General features: G+C 47.5%; 3 protein-coding genes across 4 annotated transcripts; 1 reads left to right on the top strand and 2 right to left on the bottom strand.

Moving 5' to 3' along the window:
- Positions 1-1,381: 1,381 nt before the first annotated feature.
- Positions 1,382-5,174, bottom strand: LOC137908081 (serine/threonine-protein kinase PAK 2-like). The gene is made up of 14 exons (XM_068752445.1): positions 4,997-5,174; positions 4,816-4,922; positions 4,094-4,241; positions 3,995-4,011; positions 3,784-3,897; positions 3,575-3,698; positions 3,435-3,498; positions 3,301-3,349; positions 3,024-3,136; positions 2,839-2,956; positions 2,609-2,708; positions 2,127-2,323; positions 1,878-2,015; positions 1,382-1,768 (listed from the first exon to the last, which is right to left on the bottom strand). The coding sequence occupies exons 1-14, from the start codon at positions 5,172-5,174 to the stop codon at positions 1,682-1,684; spliced, it is 1,554 nt and encodes a 517-aa protein (XP_068608546.1). The 3' UTR covers positions 1,382-1,681.
- Positions 5,175-7,961: 2,787 nt separating this feature from the next.
- Positions 7,962-10,906, bottom strand: LOC137907231 (glycogenin-1-like). The gene is made up of 7 exons (XM_068751538.1): positions 10,783-10,906; positions 10,051-10,186; positions 9,806-9,980; positions 9,499-9,661; positions 9,151-9,277; positions 8,606-8,843; positions 7,962-8,135 (listed from the first exon to the last, which is right to left on the bottom strand). The coding sequence occupies exons 1-7, from the start codon at positions 10,904-10,906 to the stop codon at positions 7,962-7,964; spliced, it is 1,137 nt and encodes a 378-aa protein (XP_068607639.1).
- LOC137907230 (plastin-1-like) lies at positions 9,223-16,756 on the top strand. 2 transcript variants are annotated; one of them, XM_068751536.1, is made up of 16 exons: positions 9,223-9,240; positions 12,832-12,880; positions 13,267-13,427; positions 13,501-13,630; positions 13,877-14,009; positions 14,112-14,193; positions 14,298-14,463; positions 14,584-14,726; positions 14,807-14,899; positions 15,169-15,364; positions 15,441-15,519; positions 15,608-15,722; positions 15,812-15,945; positions 16,038-16,161; positions 16,259-16,392; positions 16,506-16,756. In XM_068751536.1, exons 1-16 carry the CDS (start codon positions 9,223-9,225, stop codon positions 16,642-16,644), a joined length of 1,896 nt encoding a protein of 631 aa, XP_068607637.1. In that variant the 3' UTR covers positions 16,645-16,756. The 2 variants fall into 2 exon arrangements, with proteins under 2 accessions (XP_068607637.1, XP_068607636.1); XM_068751535.1 differs by lacking the exon at positions 9,223-9,240 and having other exon boundaries at positions 12,811-12,880.
- The last annotated feature ends 223 nt before the right edge of the window (positions 16,757-16,979 follow it).

Raw genomic sequence — 16,979 nt, forward strand, 5'->3', positions numbered from 1 at the left:
GAAGCTCGGACTTGGAGTGCAGCTGGATGGTTTGACACATCTGCGATGAGCTCCCCAGGTCTCAACATGCCCGATGAACCGACTGCTTTTCATGTGATTGAAACTCCTGCCAAGGTAACACCCTGCGCATCAGTTCCTGCTGAAGAAGCTTCCCAGTCCCAGAGAAAAGCATTCCATCCGCCTGTGAGGACCCCCAGACGGTCTGGATGTGAGTTCTGTGACAAATCCCTGAAGAAGGGACAAGTCAAGCTGTGTTTGCAAGGTTTTCACAAGTACAACAGAAATAGAAATTATGCCTCCTTTATCACTAATCTCAGGGTTTGACAAAGGCGATGACGATCCACCCTGTTCATCCATGACAACGAGTGAAGTCACAACTTTTAAACCAACCCCCTCCACTGTGAACTTGAGCTTTTATGAGGTAACAGCCAAGGACTCTGTCCACCGACGTGCACTGACAGCGAAGGCCGGGGAAAAGCAGCGGGCCATCATCTACAGTGACCGGATGGCCAATCACAGCATCGCGGTGCAGCCGAACTTAAGGAAATGCCCCGTTCAAAGTTGGCCACATTTGCCATTTGTGTTGCACAGTGCATTTGATGAATTGTTCTCACGTCATGCAGGGAGGTGGGGTGCATGAATTCGATGCGAGCTGTGGGAAAGCACCAGCGCCGTGAGCTAAATGCTACGCGGGAGGCTGAGGCAGCACAGGGAGCTGTGAAGTATTATTCTACCGCCGGAGCTCTGCTTAACTCGGGCCTGAAGTAAGAGAGGAGAAGAAACTGTACCCGCTTGCTATTCATGATAACTAGTGCATCATAGTCATGTCATTCGTTGTTCTCATGCGCCCCCCCCCCCCCTTGTCTTTGTCCCCACCAGGAGCCGTTCTTCTGCTATAAGACCAGGAACCAAAAAGCTCAGCGGCCTCCCCTGCAGGCACCTCCAAGGACCTTCACAAGCTGGGGGAAAAAGACAGTGCCACACAAAATCATCTCCAGACTCTAAGGGCCAATCCCAATTTCCCCTTGGCCCTACCACTTGTTTGTTTCATGTTTCATGCCCCAATTAATGAATTCAGCATTTGTATCCACTGTTATGGCGGCGCAGAGGGTAGAACTACGCCACCGTGCTGGATGGGTGAATGGATCTGCTGTTCTCTGTTGCTTTAAAGTAAAAAAAATTAATCTATTATGTCGCTTTCACCTCTTCTTTTGTTGTGTCCTGTCAATTAGGTCAGATTTGTTGTTACTTGATAATGGAAGCATCAACAGGATTATACAGAGCTATAATACGTAACACTCGTCTTCAGCGCAGTACAAAGTATTCAGTCACCGCTGACGAAGAACACACACAGCGACCAAACACGATGGAAAACGATTGCTGTAATCAAAAACATTTTATTTCACGTCATCAGATGAATCAACCAGTAACCGCACAGATCATTCATTCCTAAAACATTTCATCCACCATACCGAGGAAACAAAACCCACCATCAATGACTGATCAATCTAAATGACTGCAACACAGACAAATATTAAGGCCATGGGTGGCTTTAGAAAACACAGCGCCAGTGCAGACAGACTGGGAGGTGTGGGGAGACGGTCACAAGCACTGGCAGGCTGACGGCCATCACTCAGAGACCAGGAGAAGGTCGACTGGTTTGAACCCGACAGACTGGAGTTTAGCGATTGCTCCTCATCGCCTCCTTGGCTGCCAGGATGAGAGGCGTGAGACTGGACAGAGGCTTGGAGAGCTTCAGGAAGGGATGCTAGACAGGTAGAGAAACAAGACAGCTGACTGATCAATTCTGACAAAACCCCGAATGACTGCAGCCCCCCCCCCCCCGTTTGACACATTGATTATGGATCGGGCTTTACCTGCAGTAATTCTCTGCTTGATCCTCGTTTCTCCACATCCATCTCTAGACAGCGGGACAAGAACGATTTGAAGATGGGCGAGAGCTTCTCTGGACTCTGTAGTTCTGGAGTGCCATTAGTGGCGATTAAATACAAAGCCTAAAACCAGAACAGCATTATGGATCAGAACCAAACAACAGATAGAATCAGTAGAATAAACAGACTAGAACAAACTAGGTAATAAACCCTGAATTCAACCTAGACCCTCACCCTCAGAGGGTTCTCATTGAGATATGGCGGTTCTCCCTCCACCATCTCGATGGCCATGATCCCCAGAGACCAGATATCCACTTTTGGTCCGTAGGCTTTCCTAGTAACCACCTCTGGAGCCATCCAATATGGGGTGCCCACCATGGTGCTGCGTTTACTCTGCTCTGGAGTGATCTGTGCACAGAAGCCAAAGTCGGCTGAAAAGACAGAAAGACAAAAAAAAAAAAAAAACACTTCTGAGATCAATTTATGGATCAACCTCATCACAGTTAAAGAACACATTCAATCAGGGAAGAACCCAAAACGGACCACAGAGAGAGAGGCGAGAGGAACGAGGTCATCATTTCATGTGGCAGGGGCATCAGAGAAAGAGGTTTGAGAGTGGGGTAAAAGGTACACGAACATGGGTATCTAAAATCGTCTTTTCCTCCACCGTACATAAACAAAAAACAAATTGTCTGCAGGTTTTGGCTGTCCCTAACTGAGTTTGACTGATCCATCCATCCCCAGCAGGACGTTGTCACTCTTGATGTCTCTGTGGATGACCTGGTTGGCATGAAGAAACTCCAGCGCCTGGAGGACCTGGACAGAAGAAGAAAGTTAGGATCCTGAAGGCTTACAGAGCAAGCGGGGAACAATCAGCAGCGAAGGCAGAGACGAAGTAAGGGACCGCTGTGGACGGCTCGTCAACCGGTTCCACGAAGGATCGTACCTCCCTGCAGACGGCGGCGATCTGAGCCTCGTCCATGCACGTTTCCGTCACCACGTCAGTCAGCGAGCCGCCTGCCAGGTAGTCCATGACCACGAACAGCTCGTCTCCAACCAGGAAGCTGAGGGCGCAGACGCAATGAGCACATGTTGGCTTCGCGTCCGTCGCCCCACTGCGTCCACGCTTACCTGTCAACGAAGTTCACAATGTTTGGGTTCTTCATCTCCTTCATGACCAGAATCTCATTGATGATGAGTTCCTTCTTCGGCTGCTTCTGGAGGTTGATCTGCTTGATTGCCACCTTCAAGACACAAGAGAACGATCTTTCATTCATCATCCAGTGGCAACAAAGCAGCCAAATGAGATTATTTGACCTGATTTTCTCTTTTCATTTGATAAAAAACCCAGCGATAATCATTCTTAAAGGTACAGGTACCCCCCCATTGATGAGATCTTTGGCCTCACCTCTTGTCCGGTTGAAACGTCTATGGCTGTATAAACGGTACCAGATGCCCTGAAAGTGAAACACCGTGAGATGTAAAAAAAAATTCTTTTATAGTTACTTATAGTTCAGGGTTGGTTTAACTGGCTAAACTCACCCCTGGCCAATCTTCTCGTAGCGAGTGTATTTCTTCTTTGGATCTCCGATGCTGACAATCGTTCCTACGCAAACACAGCGGAGTCAGTTCTCCTGGACCCGCTTTGTGATTGCACCATTTCCACCGTGTATTTTGCATACTGAGTTTCTCCATTATCTCCTCATCGGTCATCTTTCCTCCCTTTTTCTTCTGTCGGTCGGCGGCCCTTGAGGCGGCGTCTCCGTCCGAGGGTGGGAGCGGTTCGATGACCGACCTCGTGTAGACCTGACCCGTAAAACAGTCACACGTCAAGACCCTTGAATGAAGAACCAAAGGAATAAAATAAAAACAGCAAAAACATCCGACTCACTGATTTTGTGTGTTCTGGCCGTGGCGCTACAACCGGAGGAGGTGTGTCGTCATCTTCGTCGTCGTCTCCATACTTGTCGCCGGATGGCGAAGTGGCCGAGCCCTGCTTACCTGGCTGCAGCAGGAAATGTGTGGATACAAACAGAATCTCTTAGAGGAAGGGCCGTCTGAGCATTCTACTGAATGAGTGACGAATGGAGAAGCCTACTGACCGACTGCGTGTCTTTATCTGAAAGAGACACGAGGGACAGAGCGGTGAGTCTGAGCAGCTACAGCATTAGATTTCATTTATCCGTCGGGTGAAAACTGACCCGGGGCAGAAAAACTGAGATATTTCTGTTTGCCGCTGGTAGAATCGTAGAACTTGAGAATGTCGAGGACGGCCTGGGGGTTTTGTTTCTGTTCCGATTTGCTGATGTTGGAGGTTTGGAGGAGACGGGCCCACTGCTCTGGCATTCCCTGAACAAACACAGAGACACGATGTACACACTGAGAAACACACACAAAGACCCATAAGGACAACAACAATTCGGCAAAGTGAACTCCAATTCTTTGGATTCTTTGTCTATTGTGCAGTGGGAGATCTGGCCATGCGATAAAGTTGTGTTAGTTTGTATCGCTTTGTGGAGGAAATAGTTCCTGTAGGAAGCTGCTCACAGCTATAGATGTTTTCAAGCCACAATAGCAGTTGTGAGGCATTTGTGAGAGGAGTAGTTCAAATATTTGCTTTGCTAGCGGGGTGCAGATACCGAGGTAGTAAATATAGGCTAGCTGTTTCCCTTTGTTTCCAGTCCTTTTTTTTTTTGCTATGCTAGGCTAATGGCTTCTGTTACAATTAAATCTCTACGGGAACAAAAAAGTGTCTTTATATTACATTAAAATGTAAGATGATGTCATTTAGTTTATTAAATCATTAATTTCTATAAGAGCTAAATGATATTTGAGTATTTAAACATCTTATGGATCTTTTCAGAGATGGTAGCTCCATACAAAATGTTTCTTGTGTTTTTATGCAGATCATTCAGATGCTTACGGTGAACTCTCCAGTGACGGCATCAAAGCCAACATGGATGGTGTGTTCAAAGTCAGATGGAGACGAGATCTCAGGGCGGTCCTTGTCCCGGTCCTTCTTTCTTCCTACTGCAGGTAAAGGTCAAAGGTCAGCCTGATGGCCATTCTCCTGTCGCTATGCTCGCCTTGTCTTCGTGTCTCACCTTTCTCAGACGCAAACATGGAGATGATCTTGTTTCTTGACTTCCTCTCCTCTGGGACGGAGGGCAGTGGTCGAGAGCTGTGACTGGCTGACTGCGGGTCCTTGGGTCCTCCTCCTTGGCTGCTCATCCTGACTGGGGGGGCGGGGGGCTTGTCTTCATACACTCCACTGTCACACATCTACACCCGCACACACACAAGTACACTTGCATAAACAGGAAGAGAGAGAGAGAAACGCAGGAATGAATGAGTGTGCTAATGCCCAATCACTTTTTCCTGTTTCCGGCGTTTCACAATTGAAACATGCTGCACGTTTTACACGCGAGCTAAAATGCTCCCGACACAGATACGATCCAACGGGATGTTGAGTGCTGAGCGGATTTTACAGTACATGAAGTATTCACTTCATTCTTACTCTTCTGCTTTATTGTAATGATCGGTATGTATTCAGAGACTATTAACTTTTACGACCACTTATTCTGCAGGGGAAGAGGGTGGGGCGCCGTGCTCCAAACCACTGCTAATCATTTGCACCCCCCCCCCCCCACACACACACACACTCTCAGTGAAACCTCAACCACACACACACAAAAAAGAAATCTTGCAAAGTAGAATGTTTGATTTGGCGACATCACAGATGGGAAACAGGAAGCATTGAAAGGCTTTCATCGCTCGATGACACGCCACGTATGACACTTAGATGACAGTGAAGCACAAATCCTACAGAACAGATGAAATCAGGTTCCCTCTGTGAGAACGGCCCACAAGATGATCTATGACAACTCAAAGAGCTGAAGTTATCTCCAGGTTCTGTGCAGCTTCACAATGGAAGCGAGCCGAGAAGCCCCTGCTACCGACAGAACGCGGCACCACAACATGAAGAGCTGGGAGAGACCCCCCCCCCCTCTTTAAATCTGCCCACTACTCACCCACTTGCTGCCTCTTCTGTGTTTTCCAGAGGACCAGGTATGCGATGAAATCCGGTGTATTCCCAGTAAGTCCCCTCAGCGCTCGCCGCTTCCTTGCTTCTCAGGCAGGTCTCAGCAGGCTCGCCTCATTCCTCGCACGTCCTGGATGGGACAAGTGCATTCTTGCACGGCCGGATAAAATTAGACCGGCACCAGCCTTAATGTGTGTGTGTGTTGGACTGAACATTCACCAGGCAGAGACAAGTTGACTCTCAATAGGAATTCCATAGCCCCAGGTGCTGCACGGGCTGGGCGTGTTCTCCCATTCAAGTAACACATGGGGAACATGGTAGGGGTCATGGTGATAACGGTGGATCTTTGATCGACCATGGAGGAAGGTATGCTCCTCAGGGGTCCCATTAAAACAGCACGTTGGGCTCATCAGGTGAACACAAACAGAGATCTAAATATCCCTCAGACTAAATAAAACTATGACGCCGGTGACATCATCAACGTTTTATTCATGCTTCCAATAGTTAACAAGTGGGAAGAAAGCCTGCAACAACTAACGCGCCACATTAATATCAGGATCACTGATGGATTGTGGACGGCGGTCGTAGGAGCATCTTTCTATTAAAATAGATTCCTACAGATCCTAGATCAGTTTACACAGCTACCGATGAACTAAGGGTGCCAACGGGAGAAGGGCTCCGTGGTTCAGTGTCTTGCGCTACGAGTTACTAGCAGTGAGGTGTCGTCAGTGTCAATGGCACAACGTGCAGTAAGAGTGATTACGCACGAACACTGATTATCGACCCAACGATCAATGCGCCGAACATCGTAACAAAGTCGTCTCCCGAGGTAAGATACAGCGACAGCCAAACGGTGGACAGCACATCAAAACAAAAACAACAAACAACGAACGTGCCTCAAAACTTAGCTCAAATGGAAGTGGAAAGTCCACACAAGATGATCTGCTGTATAATTCACTAGCAGGAAACACAGTAAACACAAAGACGCCTCTGCTAGCAAATGCCTTTAGAGTAAAGTCTCTGTCCTTTGCATAGTTCTGCATTGGCCTTCCTCACAAATTTTAAATCCCTTTTAAAAATGCCCGGATTCACACCTTAATCCGGATAAATAGAGCCAAGGGCATCGCCTCCTCGGCTAGAGGTCGTAAGAGGAGGAACACTTTGCCTGAACACGCGATCACATCAAGTTAATTCGTGAAAGCAGAGCTGGGTTTGAGTTAACACAAAGTGCAAAGCGCATAAACAAATAGCAGAAGACAGACTTGGACACCAGTACGACCAGTCACTGGGAGGGTGGTGGCTGCCCGAAGCACCTGCCCGAGGACCCGGCTGAGATCAACGCTGAAGTGAACAGGTACGATGAGAAGAACGTCACTGTCCGTCTACTTGTGGTAAAATCCACAAATAACATCTCATTGAATTACTTTGGCGTTTTTATTCAGTTCAGATGTTGCTGGAGTTTCTCCGTCTTCATCATGGGAAGACTTAAAGGAACAGTTCAACACTTTAGAAAGAAACGATCACCTTCTTCTCACGTTTCTGCCACTCGTGTCCGTATGTTAGCCACATCGATATACGTCAGTACCACAGTATTGTGTTTTGAAATTCTGAATTGATTCAAACTGTAACTTGGCGTCCATGCAGAGTGACCTAATTAGTTACAAATGTTATTGATTAGCATCGATCCTGATAACCAGACAGGTGGCTCTATATTTTTTTATGGTACTGCAACAACCGGTGCAACATGCTGTTTAAATGCTTTGAGCTAATGCTAATGTCGGCTATCGGCATCTAGTGCGGCCTTGCATTCACCTTTTGTGCACTTTTAAATCGTTTGTACTTCATTTTCACAGTGAACACACACACACACACACACACACACAACACACACTTCAGGAAGCAAATCACATGGAGGTCCATAGTCAGGTTTCAGAGATCATTCAGCTGCTTCGTGTGCTGCTGAATGATCTCTGCGATTTGCCGAGCAGTGCTTAAATCTCTTTCAGTCGCGCCCTCTCGCCCGTCCGCTACTTTAAGAAGGAGTCGAGCTTCCTCTCAATGTTGGCAAAGGAGTCGTCACCCATGTAGTCAATCTGTCCCTCCTCCCAGCGCTGCTTCCTCTCTGCTGATGAGACCCTCTGGGCCGGAGCGACGGGCAGCGGCTGCTGCTCTCGCACGTCCTCCTGAATCTGAACCGGAACCTGCATGACGGAATGGAGAACGGAGGGGCGGATGGAAGAGTTGGAATTAGTAGAGGACAAACGGATTTGTTGCGTCTTCAAAAGCTCTGGATCTATTGACCCAGAAGAATCCGCCATTACTGAAAGTGTGCTTTTTGTGAATAACTTCTAAACTAACAATGATAAACGTGAATCCAATTGCTAAAGGTTTGTTTTCATGATTTCACTGCTTCGCCGTTACAAGAGGTGGCGGCTTCCTGCGGCCGTGAACTCACATCCTGCATCCTTCTCTGATAAACAAGCTACGCAAACAGGACATGAGGAAACAACAGCAGCTAACGCAACCGCTAACGACAAAGCGCTGGAAACAGCCAGAAGCTTCCTCTGCAGCCTCCTCCTCCCCCTTCAACCCCACTGTACCGTCCTGCCCGTTTGACCGCCACAATTACACACAATAACAAACGCTCATCACGTGCTTTTTGTTTACGTACGTTCTCATTGGCCGCTGCGAGGCCGCTGCAGAAGGGAGCATCGCCGTACGCCTGCTGCAGCAGCGGCTGCACCGATTGGACGTACAGCTGCCACCACATGAGCAGGTAGTCGGGGTGGAGCTGGCACGAGTCAGGGGATGGGGAATGACCTTCCACCTCACCCCTCTCAGCGTCGTAGGAGTAGTTCCACGGTTTCATCTGACCCAGGAAGTGCACCACCTTGGCTCTGTGGCCGTACCTGTGAAACCACAGGTAAAACAAGAACATGGGGACATGAACGTTCCTCTTCATGAAGGTCCAGGAGTCAGGGTCAGAATATCAGGGAAGAACAAGTCCGATCCAGATCTTATGGACAGAAACGTTTCCGGAAGACCTGGTTTACAGAACTACGCAGGATTGACTGGAGGGTTTATTTTGCTGTTTTTGGGGTTGATAATGACCCAAACCCTCCATAATAGTGTAGAAACATGGGAAGTGTGAGTTTTTCCATAATATGGGACCTTTAACATTTCGTCACAGGAACTGGACCCGATGTGTCAACTGACTGTTTGAATGCTGGCAGGTAGGAGTAGATGGAGATGCTGCTCAAGTTGTAGATGAAGGGAAGGTGTTTGGAGATGTCTGCTGTCGCCCAGGTGTTAAAGAAACTGTTGAGAACACCCTGATCTCCACCTGCACGCACACACACACACACGGTGTATATATTGACTGTTTAGTGTCTGACCTGTTAACTTCAGCTGCATAGACATTATCACTGAAAGAGGTAGAATATAAAATGAATATATATATATATATTACAATACACAGTAACCCATTATTTATCTGGTTTATTTTACTATCAATCAGCTGTTAACAAACTCAGACTCAGTGAGAGACAGTCAGTTGGTCCTCACCGTCGAAGCTGCCGTTTTCATCGCAGAATGTCAGCAACTTTTCCAGCGTCTCATTGGACGGTCTGAACACAAACACTCCGGAGTTAAAACAGTCTGGCCAACCAGGATCCGGAGCTGCAGAGAGCTCCTCCCTCTCAAAGAGTTCATCAATATTTGACAGAACCTGAAAATCAAGTTAACTCATGTATATTTCATTGACAACCGCAAAAATGTCAAATCATAAATCACTCAGAGAAGAGATAGAGATATGAACAGATCAAATTCAACCTGACACATCCTGGAAGTTATTGTATTTTTGGGTTCTCACCAGAGTGTCGGCGTCCATGAACACACACTTGCTGTAGTGCGTCAGAGCCCAGCAGTGCAGTTTGGTGAAGGTTACTCCGAGATCCGGACGCTTCATCAGGGACAGATGAGCCGCATCCTCCGAATCCATAATGTCCACCAGTCGGACCTCGTCAAAAATGGAATGTAGGACGTCTCTAAAACAGACAGACGTTTCAAGTCGGTGCGTGTGCGTGTAAACGAAAGTGAGACTGCGATGCGCGTTACCTGCACGGGTCTCCAACATGAGGTCCGACGAGAACGACGAGCTTCCTGGTTGTGTTGTGGTTCCTCAAGGACTGGCCGAGAACCATTGCTCCTTTAGCGTAGCTGTCATTGGTGACCAGTGTCACGAAGGCCTGGTCTAAGATAGGCAGACAAACACACCAGCATGAGCTTCGATCACGTGGCTGTGTGCATGTTTAAATCACTAAAGTCACAACTTCCTCTCCTCAATTGCATTACACACACATCAATATTCACTTTGATGTGATATGCTGTGGAAGTCAAACAATAATTAATCAGAGAAATAAAGATAAATATTGACAAAGCTTTATTTATTTTATAAGATTATTCTACTCAAAGCCTGACGAGCCTTCTGCCTCATAAAAAATACAAATAAAACTGGGGGGAAATAGGACTTCGATTTTGTTTCTCTTTCTGTTTATAATTCGAGACCTTTATTTCGAAAGGCCCAACCGGATGCACTGGTGTCATTGCTATTCGTTAGCTTTGCTTGGGTTCAAATCGATGCAGCTTATTAATCAGTCACACAAATCGGCTATCAAACTGCTCGGGTGTTACTGCTGTGACGTCAAGAGCCGATGCGATTATTATCCATCAAATATCGATTGGTGCTATTGTGCTATTGGCTCCAGGTTCGGTCCGAACCCTCCGCAGCGGGCGCGGCTCGGCGTCGTTTTGCAGGCTGACCGCGGGCGGAGCTCCGCGGGGTCTTACCTGACATGTTGTTGCTCTCACGGAGGTCCACCCGTGGGTCGTGGGTCGTGACTGGAACCGTGGACTGGGAAGGGCAGAGCTTCAGCAGCTGGGAACAGTCGAGCGCAGGAATTAAACCCCACATTTTCCGGGTCACGTGTCCAGTGACGCACAACACGCCCATTGGTCGGATCAAATCAGTACTTCCGGGTTCATCTTCGCTTCACATTGACCCTTCAGTGACCCTTCAGTGACCCTTCGAAGAGTTTATATTTCACAAACCAGTGTGAATTCCAGGTGTTTCATCCTCAGATTTACATTATTGGTAAAAATAATAACCAAATTACGTAGTTTAAATAGATCAATACAACTGATATTACATGTTGTTGTTTTTTTTATATATATATAAATAAATAACAGCCAGGTTACACATTTGTACTCCAGTGTTAAAAACACTGGGGGTTACTAAGCAGTAAAACTGTGTGTCGTTCTCAGCTTTATGCTCAATAATGCAAGAGGCTTCATGAGAAAGCTGCCCTCCAACATCAGCAGCTGATCCAGGGTCAGTGTTCACGAGCTGCTCCAAAGGCAGCTGGTGGAGGAAGGCTGACCTGAAGCAGAGGAGGAGGAGGAGGTAACTGGAGACCACGCGTCAGGTGTCAGGAGGAAGAGCATGGGGCAGAGAGGATGGCGCCGTGGAGATGAAGGAGCATTCAGCGTAGAGGAGGAGAAGAGAACAATGTGAAAGGAGGTGCAGAATGGAAAGAGGTGAGGAGAGAGAGGGGTCACGACTCAACGTAAGCTTCCCTTCGTGGCGCCCGTGTTTGCTGGTGAAACTCCGCAGCGTGTAGACGCAGACAGGAAGGGAGTTAGAATACCTGATTGTTTCTGCAAAAGTGTGCAATGAAGTTCCAGCGCAAGGACGGCGACCCGGCAGGAGGCCAGGAGGCAGGATGCTGCGGGGGGGGCGTTAGAGGGGCAGAGGGCAGAGCCGCTGCCACACAGGTGGTGTTTATTGTCCAGGTGTGTGTCCACAACTTTAACGTCAGTGACCGCTGACCCGGCAACTTTAGAAACACAGAATACTGCTGCTATTAATACTTCTACTACTACTACCAGAAGAAACCACCAGATGCTGCCTGACAGCCCGGCCACCGTGTTAAATGTTAACTGTAGGGCGACGCCCGTTTCAGGGTCCGGGCAGGACAAAGGTCCATTTTGTCAGCGACTCCTACCAGAGACATAATGACCGTCTGGGACTCTTTAGACGCAACCGTTGTTCTGCTCTGGTCCAAAGGCTCCAACAGATCTGGAAGGCTTGAGTCCCGTACGCGGCCCCCACCGGTCTGAGCTCTCTTATCCAGGTATGCAGGTGTTTGGTTCTGCTTCCAGAAAGCATCCCGTCTTCTGGCGTCTGTCCCCTTCGTCTCTTTGTCTTCCCTTTCTCTCATGTTGTCTTCAGCATCTCTTTGTGAATCAAACGATTTTTGATAGATTCAGGTAAACATTAAAACCCAACTGTTTTAACGGAGACACGGGATGAGCTGCGTGTGTGCGTGTGCGTGTGTGTGTGTGTGTGTGTGTGTGTGAATGTAGAGCTATACGGGTGTGAATGCGCCGACGTGTGGGCCGCAAGACGAACCTGAACAGGAGAGAATGAGCTGATTTAAATCTGACAGATTTTATTTGAACGTCTTTTTCATGCGAATTGTTGGATCGTTTCACCGTTTGAAATCAGCATGACATCATCAGGAGCATCTTAAACTACAGCTGTCACTTAAATTAAGAGGGTGAAAAGTGCAATACGACCTTAAACTACCTGGAAAGCACAAATAAAATAAAAGCATACAAATATATAAACAGCAGTTATAGAAAGTAAAAGTACCTCATGCTGAAGCTGACTTAAGAACTGACAATAGTAAAGTACTATGATCCGACATAAGCATTACGATCCGATGTAATCCTGAATGATCCGATATTATCCGGCGTGATCCGGCGTGATCCGATATGATCCAGTATGACAGTGTGAGTGTTTCAGGTGCAGCCATGATGGAGAACCACATCACACAGATTTCCAGAGAACACCTGGAGGATCTCAAAGAGGCTTTTAATAAGATTGGTTAGTTTCTCTCTCTCTCACACACACACACACACCTGACCGAAACCTGCAGGTGCATGAGCAGGTAATTGTGACCGAAGTACAAGTTTTACAGCTGATCATAAAATTAGAACGTTACGCCAAAGTCGTTTCTGAAGTATTTCCTCTGCAAAATGATTCTGATTTATGCAGGCAGCATTCCGGAGCTCCAGTTTTGGTTTTGTTGTAACCCCTCTTCTCTGAGTTCTCTCTCTCTCTCTCTGTACAGATATTGATAACAGACGGAGCTGCACTCCTAATCTCATGGTGTAGCTACTATGCCATGACAATAAAGGCTTTCTATTCTATTCTATTCTATTTCTATTCTATTCTATTGTCTCTCTCTCTCTCTCTCTCTCTGTGTACAGATATTGATAACAGCGGCTTTGTGAGTGACTTTGAGCTGCAGGAGCTTTTCAGGCAGGCTAGCTTCTACCTGCCGGGCTACAAGGTGAGGGAGATCGTCGCGACCTTCATGGCCGGCGACACCAACAAGGACGAGAAGATCAGCTTCGAGGAGTTCGTCTCTGTAAGTTGATAATGACGATAGACTGTGACCCGGACCCGCTGAGCTGAGGGACTAACGGGCAGTCTCTGTCCAGATCTACCAGGAGCTGAAGAGCAAAGAGTTAAGCGAGACGTTCAGGAAAAGCATCACCAGGAGGAACGGGATCCGCTCCTTTGGGGGAACATCGGGGAACTCCAGCGAGGGAACGCAGCACTCCTACTCGGGTCAGACTCAGGATGAGTGTGTGAGGTCTGGTGTGTGTGTATGGGGGTGATGCGGGTGACCAAGAACCCCTGATCAAAGAAAAAAACGTGAACACGAAGGACAGACGCAATTATTGAGACCACAACTTCAACAAACGGGCGTTACGGTGACTAGATATTTGCTGTAATCATTGTTTAATAGTTATTACAAGTGCGTAACATAAGGTTTAGTGGTTACATTTACATTATTATTGATTTTGTGTGCAGATGAGGAGAAGGTTGCTTTTGTCAACTGGATCAACAAAGGTTTGGCCAACGATCCGGACTGTCAGCATCTGCTGCCGATGAACCCCAACGATGACAGTCTGTTCAGCTCTGTTCGAGACGGCATCCTGTTATGGTACCACACACACACACACACACACACACACACACACAGTGAGGACCTTCGTCCATCTTTAATGACATAAATCAATGCTCTGATCACCCTCTCCTGTTTCAGTAAAATGATCAACCAGTCTCAACCGGACACGATTGATGAGAGGGTGATCAACAAGAAGAAACTGACCACCTTCAAAATGACAGTGAGTGAAACCATTTCAAAGTCACTCGCATCCGGCGTAAAACTATGCCAGGATTAAACATGGATTGATCAATCAATCAAATCAATGAATCACCAATTCTCTAGGAGAATCTGGTCCTGGCTCTGAACTCGGCGTCAGCCATCGGCTGCACGGTGGTGAGCATCGATGCCCATGATCTGATGGCTGGGAAACCCCATCTGGTTCTGGGACTGCTGTGGCAGGTCATCAAGGTCGGCCTGTTCGCCGATATGGAGGTCAGCAGGAATGAAGGTCAGCGTGCACGGAAACACACACACACACACACACACCCCGATGTGAATATGGCAGCGTTTGTCGTAAATGTCGGTAGGTGCGTTGTCATGGTAACAAACCTATTCATTCTTTCTACAGTCCTGGTGAACCTTCTGTCGGACGGGGAACATCTGGACCGTCTGCTGTCTCTGTCTCCAGAGGAGATGCTGCTCCGCTGGGTCAACCATCATCTCCAGAATGCAGGAACTAAGACCATCAGCAACTTCAGTGAAGACATCAAGGTTACACAAGACGCGCACACACACGCACGCGCACACACACACTGGTGTGTTTAACCCTTACTTGTGCTGGGCTGCTGTAGGACTCGCGGGCCTACTTCTACTTGTTGGAGCAGATTGCTCTTCAAGAAGAGAACAGAAAAACGAGCATCAAAATAGACATGAGGGGCCTCAAGGTGAGTCGCTTTTTGTCCGTCCTCTCTAACAGAATCTTTGCATGAGACCAGAAGATCAAGTTGTATTAGAAAGAGAGCGGCGAACTGTGAATGATTGACCATTATTTATTTATGACATTACCTAAGCGAGAAAGCGATTACAGCAGGGGACCAAACGGTGACTGATCAATATGCCTGGTGGCATTGCGAGCCAACAATGTGACTTCAGTCTGACGCTTCGCGTCCACGGTGTCTTCTGTGTTAATGTCTGCTCTGTGTTGACCGTGAAGGAGCGGGATTTGGACAGGAGGGCTGAGCTGATGCTGCAGCAGGCGGCCCGTCTGGAGTGCAGGCAGTTTGTGTCTCCTCACGACGTCACATCCGGAAACAGCAAACTCAACCTGGCCTTCGTGGCCAACCTGTTCAACATGCATCCTTCTCTTCAGAGAGCTCAGGGCGACGGCACGGAGGTGGCTCACATAGAGGGTGAGGCGCAGCATTCGCCGAGAAGGTCCAAAGCGCCAGCTGATCATGTTTACATGTTTACTTCATGTCTCTGAAGGTGAGTCCAGAGAAGAGAAAACGTTTAGAAACTGGATCAATTCCCTGGGTGTCTCTCCGTACGTCAACCACATGTACAGGTAAGTTCTGCTGATTTTCCTCCCAGTGGAGGGCCGCTCCAGCCCTGGGCCTGTTGTTAGCGGTGGGTTTCCTCTGTGTCTCCTCCAGCGACCTGTGTGACGGCTTAGTGATCCTGCAGCTCTTGGAGAAGGTCAACGTCCGTGTGAACTGGAGAAAAGTCAACAGCCATCCATATCCTGTCCTTGGCGCCAACATGAAGAAGGTGTGCGGTCGATTCGCATAACCAAACATGGTGGAAAAGTTAAAACAGCATTGATTTTTTTCCATTTTTTTACCCCTCACCTGTCGAAGCTGGAGAATTGTAACTACGCCGTGGAGCTGGGCAGAGACGTCGCCCACTTCTCTTTGGTCGGCATCGGTGGGGAAAACCTGAGCGAGGGGAGTTCCTTGCACACGCTGGCCTTTGTCTGGCAGCTGATGAGGAGGTCTGAGGTTTTGGGGCATGCGCCTGCAGGCATATTTTATTCTTTAATACATATGCATATTATTTAGATGGATCACGCTTGTTGTCCGGCAGGTACACAGTGCTGGTTTTGTCAGATCTGGGTGTGGGAGAGAAGGTTGGAGATCAGATCATCCTCAACTGGGTTAACTCCACCTTGAGTCAGAAAAAAAAGGACACACAGATTAGCAGCTTCAAGGTGCTTTCTCCACTGCAGGCCATAATTAGCTGAATAAAAACCCTTTATTTATATATATTTTTTGACAGATTTGAAGCTCCTTCTCTGTTTTGCGCAGGACCATGTGATCAGCACCAGTCTGCCCGTGATCGACCTGATCGATATCATCGCTCCCGGTACCGTCAAGTGGGACATGGTGAAAAAAGGCGGAAGAGGAGGACTGACGGAGTCCGATAAACTCAGCAACGCCAAGTAAAAGACTTCACGCAAGATCCCGAAGATTAATCTAGGAGTGGGAGCAGTTGCACCTCAAAATGAGGATTTTCTTCATCAAAAGTCATCATCTTCTCTCTCCTCCTCGTCAGGTACGCCATTTCTTTGGCTCGGAAGATTGGAACGCGTGTCTACACGCTGCCCGACGACTTGGTGGAAGTGAATCCGAAGATGGTGCTGACGCTGTTCGCATGCCTCATGGGTCACGGTTTTAAGAAAGCCCGCCGCTAAAACCAGACATGAAAGAAAAAAAAAAACACCTGATAAAACATGGATATTCAGTTTATTCAGAGTATTTTCACATCATCATTTTCCTCTAACTTCTGAACAGTTATCAGACCGACAATCCATCATTCATGAAATCAATATGTCTGCGTTAAGTTAAGTTAAGTCATTACATTTTCTTATATTTGATTTTATAGAACAATTGCTGCCATTTACTTCTGGAATTTGTATTTGTATTTGTTTGTTGAATATTTCAATGCAATTATTAAAGATAATCTATTAAAAGTCCAAATTTTGTGCTTGTTCTTTTTCTCTCTGTCTGTTTTCCAACTTGAGCTGTG

Source organism: Brachionichthys hirsutus, chromosome 18 (genome assembly GCF_040956055.1).
Source record: "Brachionichthys hirsutus isolate HB-005 chromosome 18, CSIRO-AGI_Bhir_v1, whole genome shotgun sequence".
NCBI lineage: Eukaryota > Metazoa > Chordata > Actinopteri > Lophiiformes > Brachionichthyidae > Brachionichthys > Brachionichthys hirsutus.

What these genes read in the sequence shown, in the direction of transcription:
- LOC137907231 (XM_068751538.1), bottom strand. Translation starts at nt 10,906, where the DNA reads ATGTGGGGTTTAATTCCTGCGCTCGACTGTTCCCAGCTGCTGAAGCTC. An exon ending in TGAGAGCAACAACATGTCAG is followed by an intron (nt 10,187 to 10,782) that starts GTAAGACCCCGC and finishes TGCCTATCTTAG; the next exon opens with ACCAGGCCTTCGTGACACTG. An exon ending in TCGCAGCGGCCAATGAGAAC is followed by an intron (nt 8,136 to 8,605) that starts GTACGTAAACAA and finishes TCCGTCATGCAG; the next exon opens with GTTCCGGTTCAGATTCAGGA.
- LOC137908081 (XM_068752445.1), bottom strand. Translation starts at nt 5,174, where the DNA reads ATGTGTGACAGTGGAGTGTATGAAGACAAGCCCCCCGCCCCCCCAGTC. An exon ending in ACGTTTCAACCGGACAAGAG is followed by an intron (nt 3,137 to 3,300) that starts GTGAGGCCAAAG and finishes TGTGTCTTGAAG; the next exon opens with GTGGCAATCAAGCAGATCAA. An exon ending in TCGCCGCCGTCTGCAGGGAG is followed by an intron (nt 2,709 to 2,838) that starts GTACGATCCTTC and finishes TCTTCTGTCCAG; the next exon opens with GTCCTCCAGGCGCTGGAGTT.
- LOC137907230 (XM_068751535.1), top strand. Translation starts at nt 12,811, where the DNA reads ATGGAGAACCACATCACACAGATTTCCAGAGAACACCTGGAGGATCTC. An exon ending in AACGCAGCACTCCTACTCGG is followed by an intron (nt 13,631 to 13,876) that starts GTCAGACTCAGG and finishes TTTTGTGTGCAG; the next exon opens with ATGAGGAGAAGGTTGCTTTT. An exon ending in TGACCACCTTCAAAATGACA is followed by an intron (nt 14,194 to 14,297) that starts GTGAGTGAAACC and finishes CCAATTCTCTAG; the next exon opens with GAGAATCTGGTCCTGGCTCT.